General features: G+C 39.9%; 1 protein-coding gene across 5 annotated transcripts in view; it reads right to left on the bottom strand.

The window, feature by feature from the left end:
• The window catches only part of arhgef25a (Rho guanine nucleotide exchange factor (GEF) 25a), a 46,392-nt gene extending 26,159 nt beyond the window's left edge, over positions 1-20,233 (bottom strand). For 2 of the 5 annotated variants that reach the window (XM_072366467.1, XM_072366468.1), the window contains exons 1-2: positions 19,658-20,233; positions 18,473-18,611 (exon numbers count right to left, since the gene is read on the bottom strand). In XM_072366467.1, coding sequence (XP_072222568.1) covers positions 18,473-18,611; positions 19,658-19,753 — 235 coding nt within the window. In that variant the 5' untranslated portion in view covers positions 19,754-20,233. Of the gene's footprint in view, positions 1-6,918; positions 7,385-18,472; positions 18,612-19,657 lie in introns of those variants that run through there. The other 3 variants (XM_072366465.1, XM_072366466.1, XM_072366469.1) reach the window with 3 other exon arrangements.
• Between the last annotated feature and the right edge of the window lie 1,711 nt (positions 20,234-21,944).

Here is a 21,944-nt window from a genome sequence, read left to right as displayed (position 1 = left end):
CGATATTAGCACAGTCAAATTACCAATAAACCTCTTCATTCACACATGTCTCTGTTTCTCTTGTCAGATGAAAAAAAGATGTTGGGAAAATTTAGACTTAGGTGTAGGATTTTCATTAGAAACAGCAGAATGAGCATTTTTTTCTTTTCTTTAGCATTTTTCCGCATTCCACAGTGTTGCAGCGTTGGACATATTTCGTTCGATAACTCAATTCTCCAGCATGTATGCCTGAACACTGGAGCAAGGTCCAATTAAAAGGTCAAGTCAGGTTGTACCCGTAGCTCAACTAAACTGTGTATTCAAGCATGTTGAGTGTTGCTGGTTAAAGATAAGCAACTGAGCAGAAAATGAACAAGCATTTATTTTCATTGCTCTTCATCACAGCACCATGAGAAGTTAGATTTTGATAGAACTTAAGCAACGTTTACATTGCCTTAATAACAGAGGAGTAGTGCAGAAAAAACAAATGTCATGGATGTCCCTAAAGACGGCACACATAAAAAGAGCCATATGGGCTGAAAGTGGGGGTAGAATCGCGGGGGAAAGTGGCTCCTCTCCCCCTCTGCTCTGTTGGAGAATTCTTTCTAAACAAGGTATGGAATGCACTCCTGTGTTTCATAATTTGTTCCCTCATTCTTCTCCTCTGCACATTTACAAACAGAGTTCTGAGGAAGAGGAAAAAGAGAGTGAAAGAGTGAGGATGAAGGAGCCGATGTGGGTGGAAGCCCTGGAAGTATGTCAGGGCAAGACCGTTTAGTAGAGTAAAAGTGAAGGAAGAATGAGCAGTGAAAAAAGGGTGAGGAAGGAAATAGTGCAAAGACATTATTAATAACCAGCTGACTGACTGTGTGCTGACCAGACTGTGAAAAAAAGAGCTGAGGGAGAAGAGGAGAGGGAGGAAGAGAGTGATCTTAATGCTCCACTTGGTGTTCACGTTCCAAAATTTCTGCATCCAGTTAGGAGACTGAGAACAGTGGGTTGCTGTAAGGGTATTCTGCCTTTCCCTTCACTCCAGTTCTCTCTGTCCCTCCTTTCCCCTTTTGCATGTGTGAAAGAGAGAGAGACAATATGGAGGAGATCGGTTGCATAGTAGAGAGAAGGCAGGGGGTTGGGTGGGAGGGCAAGAGGAGATGACGAGGTAGAGGGTGGGCTGAGGTGCAAAGTTTAAAAATATCTCAGCCTGCCGAACACAAGGCTGGGCTACAGCAGTCCAGCATACCTTCAATTTCAGCTATTTTTGTTGCTTTTTCCATAATGTCTGAAGTATGCCTTATAAGCTGATGACAGAGAGTGTTCTCCAACTGAGACATAAAAAGACACATCGGTCTGTCACGGCAATTTTCCCCAGCATTTGCCAACAGTGCTGCTTTCTGTCAAAAGCATGTTATCAGCATTTATCCATACATTGTGGGGTCGCAGTTCAGCAAACGGAAAACGGGGGGACCAAGTTCCTATGTCTGAAAACAACAATGCCAATGCAAAACACTGAACCCCTTCAACTCCAGCGTCTGTAACACATCATGCACTCTGACTAATCTGTGAGGGGTAACTGGACAGAAAAATTCCAACAATGTTCAACTATTTTTGCTTTAAACCAATCTGTTCTAATTACTGTCTGTCTTTGATTATACTTTGTCCACACAACAAAGTTAAATGCAGTACGTTGTAAATGATGCAGATGTTGAAAATTTGCTTCAATGACCTAAAAGGCAAACGTTTGGTCATCAGAAATTGAGTTTAATGAACATGCATTTGTTTATGCGCATATGTGTCAATGCAGTGAATACGTACACGCATGCACATGCAATGAAATGTGAGGCAGCTTATAATCCCATTTAATGCTCTTTTAATCAAATGTCCCGCCTCCTTTTTCTCACATTTCCTATTTAAGCTCTTTGCCATTCAACCATGTAAATATGTATGTGTGTGTTTGCGCCTGTGTGTGTCTTGTCTGTCTTTGCTGTGGGGGATCCTTGTCCTAACTCACTGCATGCATGAGTCAACATCAGCCCCCATTACTCATAAATAAACACATCCTCAGATGAAAATGGAACATACAGTATACTGTATAGATGCATATAACAGCACAGACCTTTTCCTTCTTTAGATTAAAAGAAAAAGGAAAATATAAGAAGAGAGCGAATGTTAAGTATAGAAAGACGCAACATTTGGAGAGAGAGATGAATCCATTAATGAAAACACTGTTTTTGTTGCCATGCCCCTGCTGACTGTTGCCAAGTCATCTTTACCCCCAACCTCCCAGAGAATAGACAAATCTGCTTTATGCCTCAGTTGGGGAACAGAGCGAGTCAGAGTTATGCAGAGAAAAAGACCAATAAGTGGAGTATCTTAACAGCGTATGAGTTTGGACAAGAAAAGAAACTGAGGGTGAGGGCGAAAGGAGTCTCAGATAAAGCCTTCCTGTCAAGCTATATCCTAAATCTCCCATCTTTTTAACTCCCTCTGTCTTCTAGAAAAGCCTCTTATGAGGAGAAATGCACTTTTGTGGTACATCTATGGTATAATTTTCATTTGAAAATAAAACGAAAACATGCACATTCCTTCAAATATAACGATGGATATAATTTATTGCAAGAGGTGTAGTTTAAGTCTATAGTGAGAAAGAATCTGTTCACAATATTAGCTAAAATATGAGTATTTTACTATAAAACTAATTATGTATTGCCTTCAAATCGTGTTGAAAACGACTAAACGTTTTTAATATGTTTTCATCTGTATGTGTATTCCGTCGTGATATCACTCATCCTGCCGAGGCAATAATCATGCCGCTACTCCATCTTTATCTTTGCCTTTGTAATCTGACAGCCTGCACAGACAGTTGAATTTACTTCAGGGTGGAACACAAATACTAATAGATGTGAGGGAGGCTGTGCCACAGACAGAAAATATGATGTGAAATTGACAGTGTTGGATCAGAATCCATTTTTAACATTGTTATCAATGCAGAAATAAAGCATTATCACAGCCGTCATCCCAGTTCTCTGCAGCGTTTTATGAGAATTCCTTCTTTGTTTGAAAGTCTATGATTGTTTTCAAAAGGGATTGAACCGGGATGGTTTGGTGCCTTGCTACCTGCTCTTATTTTAAGAGCAACACCTCATTTTTTTCAGCTTTCCCTCTCATTTTAAAAACATTTTTCCTAATCTCTCATGCCAGATATTACTCGTTGTATTAGCAGGTTGCATTTCCTTCCTCTGGCCTTATGAATTTAACTGACTGTTGGCATTATAAGACAAAAGCACACCATCCATTTCAAAGTGGTTTGTCAACAGTCTTTGCTGGGAAACAGGCCTCACTAATGGCCACCAGCAGCCAATCTGCTAATGTGCAATGCAGAGGAGAGCTAAATTGATGCATGCTTTTGTCTTTCATGTGTTCATCTCTCCACCTGTATATCATTCTGCTCTTCCTTATCGCAATAAGCACTGCTGAGTCAATAATCCCTCCCCCTGCACTGTTATATATATATATGTCATATATTTCCTCTAGCGTTATACTTTATACTTTCCAACCCAACTCTTGTCAGTTATGTAATAAACACAACTAATACTTAGCTAAGATATCTGCTGCTTGAGTTTTTCTTACATAGTGATGAAGAAACTGTGTGGCCCATATAACTGTGTCCATATAATCCTGCAGTCTTCTCTGTGGAAAAATTAATTGATTGGACTGATGTCCATCCTGGACAAGTCGTTTATCTTGAGTGACGGCACTGGAAGCTACTTAAGTTTAGCAAATCCACCACTGAAAATGTGCAAGGTGTTGATTTGTGTGTGCTTAGGGAAGGCATATGCAGTATACGCATCTGGTGTGAAATAATGGTGTAGTGTGTCATCATCCAGCTTGTGTCCTGGATAATGACAGCTGTCATGCCTTAGTGGGAAATGAATCATGCAGCTCTTTATAATTTCCTTTTGAGTCAATTAAGTGGCTTCTTTAGAAAGTTTGGATGATGTAATTGCATCATAGACCGTTTTATCCAGCATAATATAGCATGATTTATAAAAGAAATGACAACAAAGAGGAAATTCTTTGTTTACTGGTGATATCAGAGTCCCATTCAAAATCTGGCAGCTTGTACTAAGCGATTTATCTATTTTGTCCCTGACTATTTCAGCTAAAATCCAGGCTCTGCTTCAGGTTATGTTTGGAAAAAAAAAAAAAAGGTATAATTTGCTTCAGTGATATGCCTGACCTGAGAGCGCAATGGGAAGTGCTGAGGAGTAAAACTGGTCTTCTGTATTTTTCCGATAAACACCATAGAAGAAACTGAGAGTGCTTTCAAAGGGTTCATCTTCTGCAAGGGCAATTTTAAAGATACTGGCCCAGACCAGCACCAAAATGTCGTGATTTTTTTCTTAACCCATGTTTTAAAGCCATTGGGCTTCATGATATCCGGCTTGGTAGTTTTTGTATAAACCTGCTGACAGGAAAACAATTGTCAATGAAAACAATAACAAACTCAGCTCTGACCTTGGTGAAGGAACAGTTGGCTCCTTAGGGTGCAATCTGAGCTCCACAAATGTATTGGATGAAATGTAAAAGAAGTGTCAGAGCAGCAAGAGATTCAATCCTCAACGACAACTGATCTTTTCTGCTTCTGATCTGGACACTGTAGTATATGAATTGAGAGAGCTGTACAGAGTGTGAGCTCCTGAACATACTGGTGGGACAAAACCAATGAATACAACATAGAAATGTACTTTGGAGGGTCTCATAAAGCACACAGCTTCAAATCAATAGCAACGTTACTCTAAAGGCCTTTTCACACACCGTGGTCAAGGCAGGACTCTTGTCTTTATTGTGCATCCCTGTCGTGTTTGTGAAGCGTAGAGGTGGACTGAGATTGATGCTGACATTTGAAATCTGACTGGACCAAAACATTTTTTATGCCTAACCTCTATTGATTATGACATCATTTTCAAGTGGACAACCAGAACAATGATCAGGCGGACATCAGTGACTTCTGGTAAAAAGAGTGTTGATTTCTAGATAAAGATAACTCTTTTTGCAGGAGAAAATAATGGAGCGGGAGTTGTTTTGGAGAAAGCCCCTAACAGAAGTCAGTGGTATTAAACTTTAAAGCATTTGCACATTAGCAGCAAATTTCCTATCTAATGACTATGCTGGTCTCTTACTTGAAGTCTACCTATAGAGAATACTGCCAAATGGTATTTTGATCACACTGGATTTTAAGATAGAATGTTTTAAAATGTTGACTGGCTGCAATTTCTTTCCTTGCCGAAACGTATATAAATGCTATTCAGACTTTAAGCCTCACCAAAGTTTTTATATGGAACCAAACTGTGAAAAAGGACTTCATTTTGAAGAGGCACAAACAATTTTGCAGCATTTGACCAAATTTATGTTTTTGCCTCAAACAACTAGGTCTTGGTCATACTGATAAGGGTTCCAAGGCTCAGAAATGTCAAGTTGTGACATTAAGAGAGCACCACTACCTTCAGCATACCATCTTTTGTTTGGTTTGTTTGGTTTTTTTTTAGGACAGAGTACTCCCATACGTCCCGTTCTAAAAGTTCTTGATACACTGAAAGTTACTTAAAGAATTTTGGACTGTTGGGATAATGCACTTACCATAAGTTTATTGAGGTTCCTTTTAATAGTTCCTTTTAAAATGTTTAACTCCTACAATCCCCCCATGTCTATATATCATGAGCTAAGTGTGTGCATATTTGCTATGATAACATGGTAAAGGTGCAGTGGGGAGCTGTAGACGATGGAAAAGGAGAATATCCATTACATAAGAGATTAAACTGAAAGAATCTGAAGTATGCATCCAACAACGCTGGCCAATAATATGAAAGTCAACTTCATGAGGCCCCCTAAGTACAGAGCCTCAATGGGTAGCTCCACTGTACATGCCTTTGATGTAGGCTTGTAAAAGGGAACAAACACACAGCGTGGCACCACAGCATAAACTCATATAGTGCTATTAGACACTGTGGTTGTTTTAACTTTGCCTCTGGGCCACAGGGACAGAGGTCATGTGCACGTGTACAAGACAGCAACAGGGACAGAGAAGCAACAGGCACACAGTAATGGAAAACGCTAGCAAGAGACATTTAATGTCTTATTTTTCCAGTTCTCAGCTGAATGCGACAGTGAGTCCTTTAGTTTTTGTATAAACTGTAAATAAACTGTTCAAAACTATGCGTACTAGCCAACCAAGTTGTTACTATACACATGCCACTTGCTGCTTTTACTCAAGCACACAATTGCAATGGATCTCTGCTAGTTCTGCTATACTTCATTACAGTAAAGCAGAGTTAGGGAAAGATAGCGAGGGATTTGAGGTAGTGTGTGTGCCTATGTACACGGAGGTGGGGGTGGTTACTGCTGTTTTGTTAACTCTCACTGTTTGGGGTAGAGGAATGTTTCAGAGTAGTTCAGTCTCTCTGCATGTCTCATCCATCCACGTGCTACACATAACCTAATGACATATACTCATCATGATGAAGAGGATCACTATTCCAAACCCCCCCCCCCCTGTTTGTTTTCTCTCTCTATCTTTAAGGGAAGAATGTGTGATGCATGTCCTCTTTCCTGTTCCTCACTGTGTACTCCTCTGTAGGAAGGACAAATTTTGCCTATGTCACATACATCTGTTGCTTTGGTGAGAGGGTCAGACTGAGGTCTACGAATAGATTCAATGATTACATTCACAGAAAAGAAGGGAGAGGTAGAGGAGATGTGGAAAGACATGTAATAAAATATGGAATAGAGGTAGAGGAGAGGAGTTACTTGAGTTGTTGCTTTAGTTTAGTGAGATCGGTAAACTGTCCTGACACACAGACACACACAAAAACATCACCACAAAAGCAAGCCAAAGTAACTTGGACTGACCACGTTGAGCTCAATGAGGAGTTTGATACTGACCTCTGACTCTGGCATAGCAGCAGCCACACTTGACAAGGACTTTTCGGAACAAGTGTTGGCAGCCACAGCCTCGGTGGTGGCGATGGTGATGGTGGCCCCCTTTCATGCTGTTGAACCATGAGCAGAAGTGGGCATGGCCCGAGACTTTATCCCTTTGCCCCCCACCTCTCTTTTTGAGGTCTACTCCTCAAAGTGTAAATCCCCAAAAAGGTGTCAGCTGATTGTCCGCTTCAGTTGACTGCAAACAGAGCTCAAGCTCACATCCAAGAGACAGAGAATCCACAAAAGCAGCTGCCAAGAAGAACATCCACACAGATAGGGTGTTTCTAAAGCAAAGAAAATATTCCAGCAAGCCTACTGTTATACTGAATGTGCTCCCTGTGCTCGGTCCCCTTTTTTCCTCTGCTTTCTTTTTGGTGCTGAGCTCTCGCCTCTATGAACTGCCTGGTCAAATGACAGACTGGGAGACTGCTTCGGAGAGAGAGAGAAAGAGAGAGAGAGAGATAGCAAGGGAGAGAGAGAGAGAGAGAGAGAGAGAGAGAGAGTAAGGGGAGGGGTGGGAAGGGTGGAGTCTGCAGCTCTAGTTGCTGGCTATTCCAGGATAAGGTTCCCACTCCCCTAGTTTTTTCTCTCCAGTCTTCTGTTGCTTTCTGCCCTCCTCTCAGCTGTTTTTCTCTGACCCCTTCCATTTCCTCTCCAGTCGGCAGCCCCCCATCTAGTCTGTTATCCTCTTTTCTCCATGGTTGAGTCTCATTGTGGCATAGGTAATGCTTAGAGGAGCTCCTAGACATTCAACTCCTAGAAACAGATTAAATGACATGTTCTCTTACGTCCACTCAGCTCTGACTCTGGAAATAGTTACACCCAGGTCAGTCTTGATGTATATTGCTATTTACAGAGCATGAACTGTTAGGTTCAAGATGTCATGTATTTTCCAAGTGTGTTACGCTTTAACACGTTTAAGAGCGGGTCCTCGTGGGCTCATGGATCTTCGTGGGCTTCCCTGTCTGGGAGAGCCCCAGTCCTGAGAGCAGTGTTAAAATGTGATCACGGAGCCAGCAAAGATATGTTTTTAATTTTGCTTCCATGGAGAAAACAGTTTCATATTTCACAATGTTGTTACTCTAGCTGTGAGTGTATGTTTGTGCATGGGCATTAGTAACACTTGCCATGCAGCTTGACAATTTACTTTAGTACATAGTAGTGTATTTTAGCCAAAAAGTCATTAATTTTTGATAATTATAAAAACAAAAAATAAAAAAAACAGATGAAAGATAAGCACAGTAAGTCTAACCAAGTCCTCAAATGTACTGGTATTGATAAATTTAACCATCTGAAAGAATCTTCTGGCTGATCACTTCAGGAGCAGTTTGTGGCTTCCCGGAGCACCGACTGATAAATGCACTGAGGGCAGATTGCGGATGTACACATGGTTCCAGACATACCTCAAAGAGTATCACTGTTTTGTTTTTTTAGATCTGCAATGTGTTCTTGCACATGACTCAGGATCAAAATATTTTTTTTACAACAGTAGAAAGACGTGCTCCTATGCTTTTTGTTTGGCAGGGGGTTGGGTGAAACAATTTTCAATCAAATCTGAATCAATGCAAAAATGAAAGAATGCCAGTGAATGTCAATTAGTGGCTTTGTTGGTGTGAACTCACAAATTCCAAGGTCGTGGTGGGCACAGGGATTCATCTGCTTAATTGACACAAAATCCACTATTGAGGGAAGGAAAAGATGAAGACAAAGTGGAATAAAAGCAATACTTTTAACTAAGACATCTGGTGTCTTGATCGAAAAAATTTTTAAAAATGAAGAAATTAAAAAAATTATTAATACCAAAATCTGCGACTGGTTATGAGTTAAGGCAAAAAAGACGTTTTTGTAGGGGTTCTGAACCCTATTGTTATCTCGGAAACAATAATTAACTCAAAACTCTGAATGAATCCTTGACCTTTTCACAAAAACGGTGGCATCATCACTTTTGCCAACAGCAGGACTTGCTGCCCTTGTAAACAAGCTGGCTGGTCTGACAGACAGATGCAAAATTAGTTTGACTTCTCAACATCGTATAATGAATGGAGGGTAATGATTGTTGCTGTCCGTTGCACTTGTATGTAATTCTAACAATGTCAAACAATGTCTGACATAAAGTTGTGTTAAGAGGTCATGCTTATTTGTTATAATCTCTGTACTGTTATGTTCTGTTCAAACAGAAAATTAAAATTGTGTAAGATAGACCACAAGCTCAGATGTATCTGTGCACACACAGACCTTTGTGTCTGATACCTGACTGTGCACATCTTATGGAGGACCTTTCAATTTGAAATGCAACAGAGATCGTGTAATTACCAACATAATGGAATGCCCTAAACCAATCATATTTGGATGTGAACTGTACATCAAAGCACATTATGCTCAGTAATCATCATCTCCATGTTTATTCGTTCCTACAGATATAATTATGGTCTGTTTAAATGTCAGTTAGTAAAATAGGTTAATTTAAGTAAATACCTCGAGATAAAACCAGCACCTAAAAGAAGTAACAAAATAGTTTAATGACGTGCTATGACATCCAACCACTCATTTCCTGACCAGCAAACAGCATTCTCAGGTCTAAAGCTGACGGGATTATGACTCACTGTGTGATCTCATCTCAGTTTTGCAGCACATATCACACCATAAGGCGCATTCCCACTGTAGGAACCTTTTGCAGTTCCTATAACCTTTTCAGGAATAGGGCTGTTTTTTTTTTTTCGGACATACAGGAACTAGGGACCACGGCCCTCAGTTCCTAGAACCATTTTAGCTCCTTCTCCGAGACAGGGTCTTTTCTGGGTTCCATAGGAACACATATGACGTAGGTGTTTGGTGGCTGGTAGCTACGCCCCTTGTCTGAAATATTTACTCATACGACACGGACACAACAGAGCATGTTTAATAAGTTAAACATGAACGTCGTCTCCTTTGTCTGCGGCGCTCTGCTCTCCTTCTTTCCTTCATGAAACGAAGAAGTATCGCCTGCTGCTCGATTCTTCGTCTCCTGACTCTCGCCGTGTGCCCTTCCAGCCTCGATCTTAGACACCTAATGTGATCGTCCATGATTAATATCACCGTCATGCAGACCATAAACACGGAGGCCTCCTCGCTCTACAAGTTAGCTTCTTGGTGGTGTTGTTTTGTTTTCTTCTCTCCTTACTTTTCGCGGGTTTTGTTGTTGAGTGTGGCGCTACAGTAACACGTCACTGTCGCAGACGGTTGAGTCACATCAGTCCCGAAAAAGGTCCCCGACTTATGTGCGAATGCAAAATGAAACAGTTCCCCTGGGGAAGGGCAGTTCCTATAACTAAATTCGAATGCGTCTAAACTCATTTCTATACTACAATCCAGCTGTGCGTAAATCACCACCTGATTGCTGCAACAAAGACAGCCACATTACAGCATCCACTCAGGTTTCTCTTTGGGGGCATTAATGGAAACAACAGATGGCTGAGTATCGGCAGGCACTGAACCACCATGCACACACGAGCACTCTGTCAAGTGCTTCCGTGGTTGGCAGGGCTGTCTCCACAGCATTCATCTCTCCATAGTGACATGGTGGTGACATACTGATGTCGGGATCTCTCTGTCATCTACAGAGTACACGCACAGTAACATTAGACTACTTGCTGAGTATCTCTGTGTCCTTTCCTTCTTTCAAAAACATAGAGGGAAACCTGAAGCAGGTACAACGTGCAAGAGAAGAAATCCCCAGATACTGATGTATCCTCCATTCTCAGGCTAAGTTGGCATGCTGTTTTTCTCTATTCCCTTTGCCTATACAGATACAAACAGATATCCTCCCTCTCACTATCCCTACCTCTCAATTTCTTTACTTATAATGGATGAGTTAAGCAGCTGTGACTGAACTGGCAATTCACCACAGGAACAGCACTGCCGAATGTCTCCATTTGTCTGATGGTAATATCCTGTGTAAGCATAGGATCACAATGCAAAGATGGTTGTTTAACAATAGTTTTGATAACAGAACAGAAAGTTTAAACAAAGAAAATAAAATACAAAGACACCCAGACAAAAATGTGAAGGAAAAACACTACAAGCAAAGCAAATGCTGCCTGTGTGAATCCTTCAGTTATAAAATCATCTCTACACCATACACTCTGGAAATAAATTCAAATTCATGGAGTGAATGCAGGGAAATCTGTGCTTGTATGATTCACTTGAGCAAGAAACTTAAAAACAGATTTGAAGTGCTTGTATTCTATTTGCATGCTTTGATTCTTCCATTACATTTCATGAGGAAAAATTTTACTCTTTTCTTATTTAGTTGACAGCTTTAGTTAAGTGCAGAAGGATTTTCAATTACAAGAGACTGATAAATATCAAACCAGTTGTTTTCTACTTTTTTGGCTTCTGAAGTTCCCCCGACTGCAAAATTTCAAACGTGTCTGATTTGTAAAAAGCTCAACTTTTAACTTTTCACAAAGTTCTATTTCAGTAAATCTTAAAATGAAATAATGAATGATTGGCAATAAAAGCTAAATGACTGACAACAGTTTTCTCTATGAGAACTTCGATTTCCTTCTTTCCTCACTCATTAATCATCCCATGATCCCTTATGAACTCATCTGGTGTCTGAGACTGATAGCAGCTCCATCCCGGGCAGCTACAGCAGCGACATGCTGTTTACTCACTGATGCTTTTCTGTTATTAATGTAATGATATCTTGTGCAGTATGTCAGTCAGAGGAACTGGATACTGTGACCCTGAGGTGCAAAACACAATGGCAAAAACACAACATCTTAGAATCATACAGAAATTAAACAGAAAACACCAAAGCATTTCAGAATACATCTTAAAATGTGTTCTTTTGTGTGTGTGGTTTCATAGCTGCACTTATTGTTGTGTTGAAATGCTGTTTTTTCATTTTCATCATTTGTTTGTTGTGTCTGCCATAGATATATACTTTTACCGTCTGAAGTATGATTTTTCTTGCATGACTCTAGGAGAGCAATTAAAAGATGTAAAACTTTTACTTAAAGGGGAAGTTCTTTTTTAAAAAAAACCTGAACAAGATATTTAGATTATTCAAGATCCGTATATCCATATAATGGGAGAGAACCGGCGCATAGACAATACAGCCTCTAAATAAGGCACTATCTGTCTTTATTTCACCAATACTTTAAGACAAATGCATGAATGAACGTGTACTATTGCACTGTTAGCTCATAGCTGCTGTGTTGTTGTTATTCATCTTAAAGTATTGGTGAACTAAAGACAGATAATGCCTTATTTAGAGCCTGTATTGTCTATGCCCCCATTCACTCCAATTATATGAATATACACGGATCTCGAGTAATCTAAATGTCTTCCGAAGGATGCCGACTTTCACCAAAATGTTATGGTAAGTAGATGAACACATTTTATGCGTTCCCCTTTAACTTCCCTTTAGGTGAAGGATCTGAGTACTTCTTCCATCACTGAGAATAAAACAATAAATAGCCATATCTGACATGTGGTCTTCATACTTAATGCTGTTTTTTTATGACTGAGATTCCTTTTTCTGTGCATCAGCCCTGACATTCAACACCTACGGTATCACTTTCGCTGTTTGCAGTGAAGCCGTTCATTAAATGACCACAAAAATTAGTCCAGTAGACATGTACAAAGCTGTGAATGTTGAGGGAAATATGGAAAAAATGTTCCTCCTCTGGCTTACAGGGAGAAGCGTGGGATGTGAGGTGAGGCTTGCATTAACACACATTCATCTCTCTTCTTTTATCTCTCCTTCTCGCTCCCTAGCTCCTTCCCTCTCTCTGCATCTCCCACACAAACACAAACTCTAAAGATGATTCATCTGCGCACATAGGCCTGTGTAGATGTAGATAACTGAAGAAAATCTTTACATGTATATTTACAGAACTTAACTTAAAAGCTTTTCTATAGACTTAGCACTAGAATGCACTGGGTATGATTCTTTTTTTTCTACTTTAGCCAAGCAGTTGAACAAAGATTTATGTGTGTTCACAGGGAATCTCAAGTGTGATTTATGATTATAAATCAACTGGTGCACATAAACACAATTACCAGATCTTCTCTGGCAAAGACTATTCACTCTGAGGTCAACTTATTCTTAATGTACACTCACTTAAGCCACAGAAGGAGCTTACATACTGAAATAGGTACAGCAAGTGTTCAGTTCAGCAGAAATGCAGTTGCTTATTCACAGTGTGTTCACCAACCCCCCCCATAGACATTAGCCTCTCCTCACCCCATCAGCCAGTTGAAATCCTGCCAAAATATGCTCACTTTCATTTTCCTACCCCCTTCTCCCTAGTTTTTTTCCTTCTCAGTTCTTCTCCATCTCTGTGTTTTTCCCTTCCTTCATTTCTTAGCTGAGCAACAATTAAGGCAAACTGGCAATCTGGACAAGCCGTTGTGAGTGGGAGTCTTTATTTTTTATAAAGTTTTTTTGGCTGAGTTCCTATCACAAAGACAAAGTCATGGAGTAAATGTCCTTTTCTTTTCTGTTCTTTTATCCAATTAGACTAAACTACATTGCAAGCATACAAGAAGACACATCGGTCTGACGCTTTGTGTGTGCGGGCCTGTGTGGGGGCATCTCCTCTCTAGTGCCGTTCAGTACCTACCTCATCAAGCAGTGCTTCTAAGGCAGCATGAGATCAGCACTATACAAAGAGGAGGTACACCATCCATGTACACACAAAGATCTGCACTTACACAATACTCCCTTCCCAATCAAGCCTTTTTATTCCCAGCAAACAAAGTACAATACTTTAAATGGAGCTGTTAAGAATTCTCTTCCTCTACCTGATTTATAGCATCCCTACTTCTCTTCATCTCCCTGAAGCTGGACTATGAACCTTGTCCTGGTAGCAACATGAGACTGCCACGGGCTGCGTACAGGGCTTTAGTCAGATGTGAAACGCCACCCAAAGGATAAAATGGTAATTAAACAAATGCAACTCCCGGTACTACCCACCAGAGTAAAAATCATTTAGAAATTGTTTCTGCAACACTGCAGTATGACTTGAGTATGAATGTTGCTGCAAATCATTACATAGAAACTAATGAGGCTGCAAAGAGTGATCCTGATTTTACAACCCAATTTAAAAAAGGTTGGGCTGCTGCATGAAATGGAAATAAAAATCTCATAAATCAATATCTTATCCACAACGTTACATTTCAAATGTTGAACGTGAGACACTTTGTTATTTGATGAAACATATGAACTATTTTGAATTAAATGACTGTATCATATCTCAGCAAGTTAGGACAGATCCATATTTACCACTGTGAATCACTCCATCTTCTTTTAATAGCAGACTGTAAACATCTGTGAGCTGAGAAGACAACATTTACTACTTTATTTACTATCTTTTGTTTTTAAACAGCATCCTGACCTTTTTGGGATTGGTTTGTAGGTGTAAGCGCATGTGACATGTTTGGTAGCATAGACATTAATGTTTGTGAATGTCAAAAGTGCATATGTGCTCATACATGTGAGACTAAAGGTACATTCACTGTATGTGCCTCCCTCATCTGCCTTTTTCTTTTTCTTCCAGGTCACTTTGTGGTGAAAATCATCGCTGTGCTGTGGCACAGTGACCTGGACGGTTTCTGAATGACCTCTACCTTCCAGCAACCCATACCTAAACCATTCTCTGGAACTCAAGATGAGCTTTAGAAAAATACCAAGAATTTATGAAAGAGGACCAGATTAAAAGGGTTTCTGCAGGAGATACACTAAGCACTCTGTCATCTCAAAGTCATATTACACAAGGAAAAGTCCAAATAAGCAAATTCCCCGGAAAGAATTATTATCCTCAAGTATTTAAAGCAGCTATGATATACAGAAATAGCATCAAATAACAAAGCAGAGACATTGGAGTTATAAACCATCTGCACAGAGAGTAATCATGAAAATCTGTAGCTCCCCTGTGGTAATTTACAGAGCTGTATATCAAACTTCAACTGATTGTTTATCTGTCTTCATTTTGCTGTTCTGGTTCACTCTTACCCCACATGTAACATCATTTTTAGCTGCATCAGGCAGCTGTTTTCACTGAAAAAGCTTTTACAGTTGACTTTAAACTCCCTTTTCAGGACCAAACACTATAAATGCCAGGGCTAGATGTCAAACACAGTGAAGTGTCTAGCAGCTAAAAAGCAAGATATTCCCTCACAAGGTGGTTAAAAACAAAAAAACACAGCTAAAGAGAGTGAATACTGGGCATACTGTATATTCACCAAGAGTTTGACCGTGGTTCTGAAAACTGGTTGTAGTTTGTGATCATGTCTTGTTTAAATGGCTCTTCCCAAATTGCCAAAAGAAACCGTTATTGCCTGTCAAATAGCAAGCTAATAGGAACTTGATCAATGTTGACTGTTCAAGACAAATTAAATCAACATAATGACAGTAGGTAAAGGCTGCTATTACACAATGGAAATGTTCTAATCCATAGCTCAAATGCACAGGTAAGAGATTAAATAGAAACGAAGGCCAAAACATATGTGAAACTGAGCACATTTCAGGTTGATAATTGTCCATTTAAGGTCACATACACACAAAGTTTAGTCCCAGAGTCCTTGGGGATCTCTACTTCTTCTGGGAGGGCACAATCTCCAAGTCTCTCACAAAACTTGATATGAACTAAAGCACGGGTTTTCGGCCCAGTTTACCTCACAATTATATTAATTTACTTTTTTGAGGGGCTGTTTGCTAAATTCCAATCTTTTCTTCGGGGTAAGTACCTGCAGTATGTCAAATTAGGAGCGTGTACATTTTTTAAAAACTTTATTCACCACTAAAAGCAAAGAGACTACTATTATTGTCTGTTATGAAGAGCTTGCTGCACACTGAATATTAGGTGATCTTCATATCATGCTCCAATAATTATTGTATTGCAGACTTATTCAATGGATTTCAAAATTTGGTTGAAGATTTCATTGACATATGAGCACCCTTAAAGTTCAATAAAAGCTAACTGTGTGTCCACATAATTTTGTGGGGGCATTTATAGGTAATTTACAACACTGTTTTTGTGACTGGTCCAGTGCATTGTTGCTGATGTGGCTTCATGGGTCTTTGGTTGAAATAGAAAGAAAAGAAGTACATTGTCTGAGGTGAGTGAAAATATAACTATGTGGCTGGCAGTTAAAGGAGATGAGATCTGATATAGAAAGTAGCAGGAACTCTGTGTACATCAAGGTGAGGCCAGGTTTTAGATATACATTTAAAGCCTTAGCTGAAAACATGGTCTTTCTTTAAAATAAAAGAAGAGATCCTGTATATAAAGACGCAGAATAAACAGGAGGAGATGAAAGGAGATAAGCCAGTGAGACTCTGATAAGACAGAGGGAAGATGAGTAAAGTAAGCTGGGGTTGACTTGTGGAAGCTGCACTGTACTGTGATTTCTGAGAAGCCACTGACAGGCATATTGTTTCTAACACATAACAGATGTTCCAGCAAACCATGTCTTTTAAGAAAGCAGGGGTATATCATCTGTCCCCACACATGTCTTCTGTCTGCGTGTTTGAAGGTTACTTAATTCTTAAAAAAATTATTTTCCAGCACAGTTTGGAGCTCGACTTTTTGGTGATCAAACTACAACATCAACACAATGACACTATAAATACTGCGTTGGCATTTTATTATGTAATTATTTGTGGTTTTATTTACACTGAACTGCTAACTGTGGGCAGCAAGAGTAAATACTTATATAAAACATTTTTTTAAAAGTTGACTAAAACATCAAAAAAATACTTTTAAATACTTTATCTATAACCAAAGATTATTTGTGTTAAAGAAAACATCTTCATGTAATTCCATTATTTCATTTGCACAATAAAAACAAAAAATATGTTTTTCCTTTTCAGGAATCATGTAATGGTTTCCATATATAAAGAGCCGAACCTGCCATAATAATAAAACCACTGAGAGGTCAATAAAATTGCAATGCTATATTCTGCAAGGAAATCTTTGGTCCTGACATTTGAACAACAGCACTTCCCCATCAGGGGGCAGGGAGGGCTGCTATAATGCCAAAAGTGCACAAAAACAGACCAATAACACACAAAGCCCAAAACATCAATCTACATACATCCCAAGATTCAGGGAGATGTCTAGTATACATCCATGGAGAGCCCGCCTGCAACCCACAGAACCCACGTCTTGCTACCAATGTCACCAATCCAGACATCCCAGGACACCCGAATGTTCTTGAAGCTGTTTTAGCAGAATGGGAAAGTCCCGCACAATATCAAGCAAGTGGATTTAATGTTATGGCTGATAGTCATGGCTGGGACCAACCCTGTATCTTGTTGTTGCAGTTCCAATGTTTTTCTCGTGGGTTTTACTGGTTTTCCAACCAATTTCCCATTCAGAGGAAATTGGGCTGCAAAAACAACTGAGCAGAGGAGCTTTTCAGGACCTGAAATAAACAATCTCCTTTTTGGTCATTGTCCTCCTACATAGCCTTGAATCGTGCCTTTCTTCCCCTTTTTTATTTTTCTGTTTTGGACTCTTAGCTATGACCAAAAATAATATTTGGATACATTAACTTCTACAGAGTACCCAATTTGAGTAAGACCATTACAGATAAGCATTGTTGACAGCTTCCTCTGGCCCCACTCACACCCCTTCTGTACTCCATATACTATTCTGCACAAAAGTTAGTAGGCCAGCCACATGGTGCACACCACCAAACCTCCCATGTATATACACACACACACACACACCCACTCTCTAACCCAAAACCAGATCCAACTACAACGCTTCTTTTGTTCTATTCCACTCAAGGAAAATGGCAACACACGCAAGCCTTCTGCAGCAAAATGAGAAGAAGTTCAACCAACAGTGATGGGGCAGAAGAGAAAAGGAGGCCGAGTGTTTTCTTGCCCCATCTGGAAAGTATTGCTTGCGTGTGTTTATACACACAAGAACTCTTTCTCATTCTCATTCTACTTATGGATGGTAAATTTTAGTAAAGCACTTTACTGTTATCAGTGCTAATAGAGGGTACAAAGGGTGGAGTTTAATAGGAGTAAACCACTAACACTCAGGTGCCTCCAATCTGATACTTTCCCTGGAGTTATTACTGCCTAATGACCATAATCAGATATGGCAGATGGGACTCATTCCTGTTTTGATTCACATATGGCCAACATACAAAAACAGCCTGGACTCAAAAGCAAATATTTTGTCAAAATAAAACATTTTTGTATAAATGGATAATTTTGCACAGGCATATCTATAGATCCAAGAACATTTACCATTCAGACTCTTGTTTCAACATGATGATATTGTATATTTGTTGGCTGCAACACATATTGTTGCAAGTGGATTGTGACTCAGTGGCTAGATGTTACTGCACAGAAATCTGAGATGTTTCAAACAGAGAATCAAAGCTGAATCTTGAAGATTTTTCAGCTCTGACTGGTTTGGTGAGGGCTAATATTTAGATAGCACTGCAGGTCTGGGGTCACAAAGCACTCTGTCACAATCAGTGCAGCTCTTTCAGGTCTTACCTGTTCTTTCGCTCCGCTCTGGGTTTTCCGTTGCTGTGGCCTGTTGCTCCCACTCCAGCCGCTCTTGCTCCCACTGGCCTTGTGCAGGCCCCTTTTCCTCCCCACTTGATGGGAGGTCCGCCTCACCCCCTTCCGAGAGCTACACACAGAGATGCCTTTGTCAGCAGTGGAGCCCTGCTCTCAAGGAGGAAGTGATTGTAAGATTGTACAGAGCACTTATGGTCGCATAACCACAAAACATTATACCAGTGGCTGATTTTTTTCCACAATTCCCTGCATCTTTTTTATACTTTTCTCCATTACACATAGAACAAGAATGCAATGGAAATGAGGCCCTGCTTTTGCCACAGAATTTGGATAAGAACAGCCTTAGACAGCAGTTCCAGTCTGTATTTAAAGCCTAGCAGCACCAAAAGTACAGATTGATAGAGGTAAGTAGAGTTATCTTTGCTCTGGAGGGATACAGATGTATGTGATTTTTGTCAGGGGTTGAAATGGTTTATTAAGATAAACATATTTCAAAGAGAAATGCACTCTATCTTCTGATAGAGTCTGACTCCTGTATGTCTCCTACACGTTGTGCCTTATCAAATCAGTTAAACACAATCAGCATCAGTTTACAATAGACACTTTGCAGATGAGAGGAGTTTGAAATTGTATTTTAAAAAAGGTTAGTAAGTCACATAAACCAGTGTTACTGCAACTGCACAAAAACAGTTTACCTGTGATGTGTTCTTTAACATTATCAGTATCAGAGTGTGAGTACAGTAAAGAGTAGAAAGGTAGAGAACCGGAAAGATAGAGTAGAGCGAATAGATATGCAGGGTTTGAGTGAGGCTTGAGACCTGCATGACTTTGTTTATGGTCAGATTTCTTTAATCACCACATCTCTGCTTCCTGTTCCACAGAAAGATCCAAAATTCCGCCCAAGCACTGAACGGAGACTAGAATCTCTTCCATCCCACTCTCTGCTTGTCTGCCTTGACCATTTTAGGTGTAAGGCCAATAAATACCAATAAAACAAAATAAGCCTGGTATTAGGTGATGCTGGCCAGAGATAAGCTAAATCTCATGCTCTGCAAGCCCTGAAAAATACCTCCACATGTACTGCATCCCTTTTGAATTTGTGGAATGATGCTTTCATATAAACAGACGCTAAATACACAAACTTGAGTTATAACTCACCCACTGTTGATTGGGCATGGCCACAGAGGTAAGCATATCAGCCATGGCTCCCAACATCTGGTCAGTGCGTCCCTGATTCTTCTGTAGAGCCTTCATTCTCTCCACCACCACACGTTCTCGTCTGCTGCTACAACCTTCAATCTTTAACTCTCCTTCACAGCGCACTGTGCCACAGTCTGGAGCTCAGCCCACCTCGCTCTGCACTGACACAGAGGAAACTTCATGCATAAGAATAATTGATCCAGGAAGAGGACGGCTCGAGTCTGTCTGGACTTGGGAATGTGCACTTGGAGCCTCAGAGTTTGCCTCTCTCCCAGCGCAGACAGGTGAGCGTCTTTCTGGCTGAATCCAGAGATTGTTCACTTTGTGCTGTCAACAGAAGCTTCTCCTGGTAACACAAGTAGATTTTCTCAGGCCTCCTTTTGAGTTCATAGCAGAGTGAACTCTCGTCTTTATTGTCATTCCTCTAAGTGTGGAGTCAGTGAGGAAGTATAAGGCTAGTCTTCTTCTGTCTTCTCTGAATGCTGAAAGGGAGAGTGGTGACTGAGCATGTCACCCTCCCTGAAATCCTCCTTTCTTGTTCTCATTGGCTAAAGAGGGTCACCACCCCCTCCCCAAAACCTCACCTCCTTTCATCATTCTCTCTCCTCTTTCTGTTCACTTTGTCTTCACCACCTGAATCTTTTTTCCAATTCAAAACTGACTCAGTATTTTCTTTATCTTCCTCCTCTAATTCTTCTTTGAACTATATCTTGACATCCAACACAGTCTCTTCATCTTTTCCCAAGTCTCAGGCAGTGACACATGGAGTGTGTGAACTCGTGAGTAGTAAGGGCAGCCCCAAATAAGGCATGAACACACAGCCCCTGAAGCTTAACCATTTAGGAGAATGCCATACACATCTCACTCAAATGTTTTTACAGCTGAAACACTTAATAGTTAAACCTGCATTATGTTTGTTTGTGGCTACTTCAAAGATTATTTGCCATTAAAATTGGAAGGTTTGCAGTTTTATGTGTTGAAAGTTTGATGTTGCATGTAAACCAAACAGGAGTTTGGGTGTATCTGTTTACATGGGTGTATCGTGGATATATTACATTTTCATTGAAAAAAAAAGCACATACTTGAACAAAATCAGTTTAGATAATTGTGCAATCCTGATGTCAGTGTCAACAGTAAAATCCTGCGGTTTGTCACTGAAGCAGCTAAAGAGTGTTTTACACAATAAAAACATAAAGTATACTTTCTGCAGATTTTCTGCACAATTTCTGCACAAACAATCCAGCAATAATTAACCACAATCACTGCTAAGAAAGGTTTGCTTGGTGTTGAAAATGGACAGTGATACAACCAATCGGTCAAAACAAAAGACTGAAGCATTTCTGAGATGCAGCTGACTGTAAACAGAATAGAAAGTGCAGCTGGGCAAATGAAATTAATACTATTTGAAGTTGAATGTTGATTTTATTATACTAAACTAAAACACATCTGAAAGCTTTCATTGTGTCGAATCCTTTTAAATCTAAATTCAAAACACCCCAGTTCGACAGAAAACATTATACAGTCACTTTGCTGTTCTCATTATTCATTGTCGAGAATATTCTTTTATTTTCATCCAACACTTCTGCCCTATAAGACAATTTGGAGTCTCCTGTACTGACACCCTGATTTATGAATGAATAAATGATCATCTTTGTAGGATATTAGGTGGAACTAGGTGGAAAACTATTCTTTCACCGAAAATTTGTACAAAACAGAATATATCCGCAAATCTTCAGACAATTTATAAGGTTTTGGAATCACTCTTGCCCGAAAAACACACAAATCTTTCCAAGACAGGCGTGTTTGCAGTAAATTACTAGATTCTCTAAAATTAGTAGAGTCTCTTAATCACTTTATCACTTGTGATCTCTGACTCTTGCTTGTGCTCATTTGTTTAATTCTGCAGATCTTTGTTCAGCTGTATAAACCTGCAGATTAGAACATTTTGGGATTGGCTCCTGTTTTCAGGCAACATGTTTCTGAGCTTTTAACCACCACTCAGCCAAAGTGCAGCCTGAGATCCTCACTCTGCCCTGTTTTGGTCATACCAGAGTCTAGGCCAAAGGTGATCGAGCTTCCTCCGTGACAGCCTCCATGTTCTGAAAACCTGTCCTGCTGAAGGCTGCCATATTCACGCTTTCATCTGATTATCTTTCCCCTCTGAATGTACTTTTCAATATATATTCATAGTATGTTATCAAATTCACACAAAGACAAAAAAAATACTGCAGCATTATCTTATCTA

Source organism: Leuresthes tenuis, unplaced genomic scaffold (assembly GCF_036924035.1).
Source record: "Leuresthes tenuis unplaced genomic scaffold, fLeuTen1.0.hap1 SCAF_16, whole genome shotgun sequence".
Lineage (NCBI taxonomy): Eukaryota > Metazoa > Chordata > Actinopteri > Atheriniformes > Atherinopsidae > Leuresthes > Leuresthes tenuis.
This window is presented reverse-complemented; position numbering and strand designations above follow the sequence as displayed.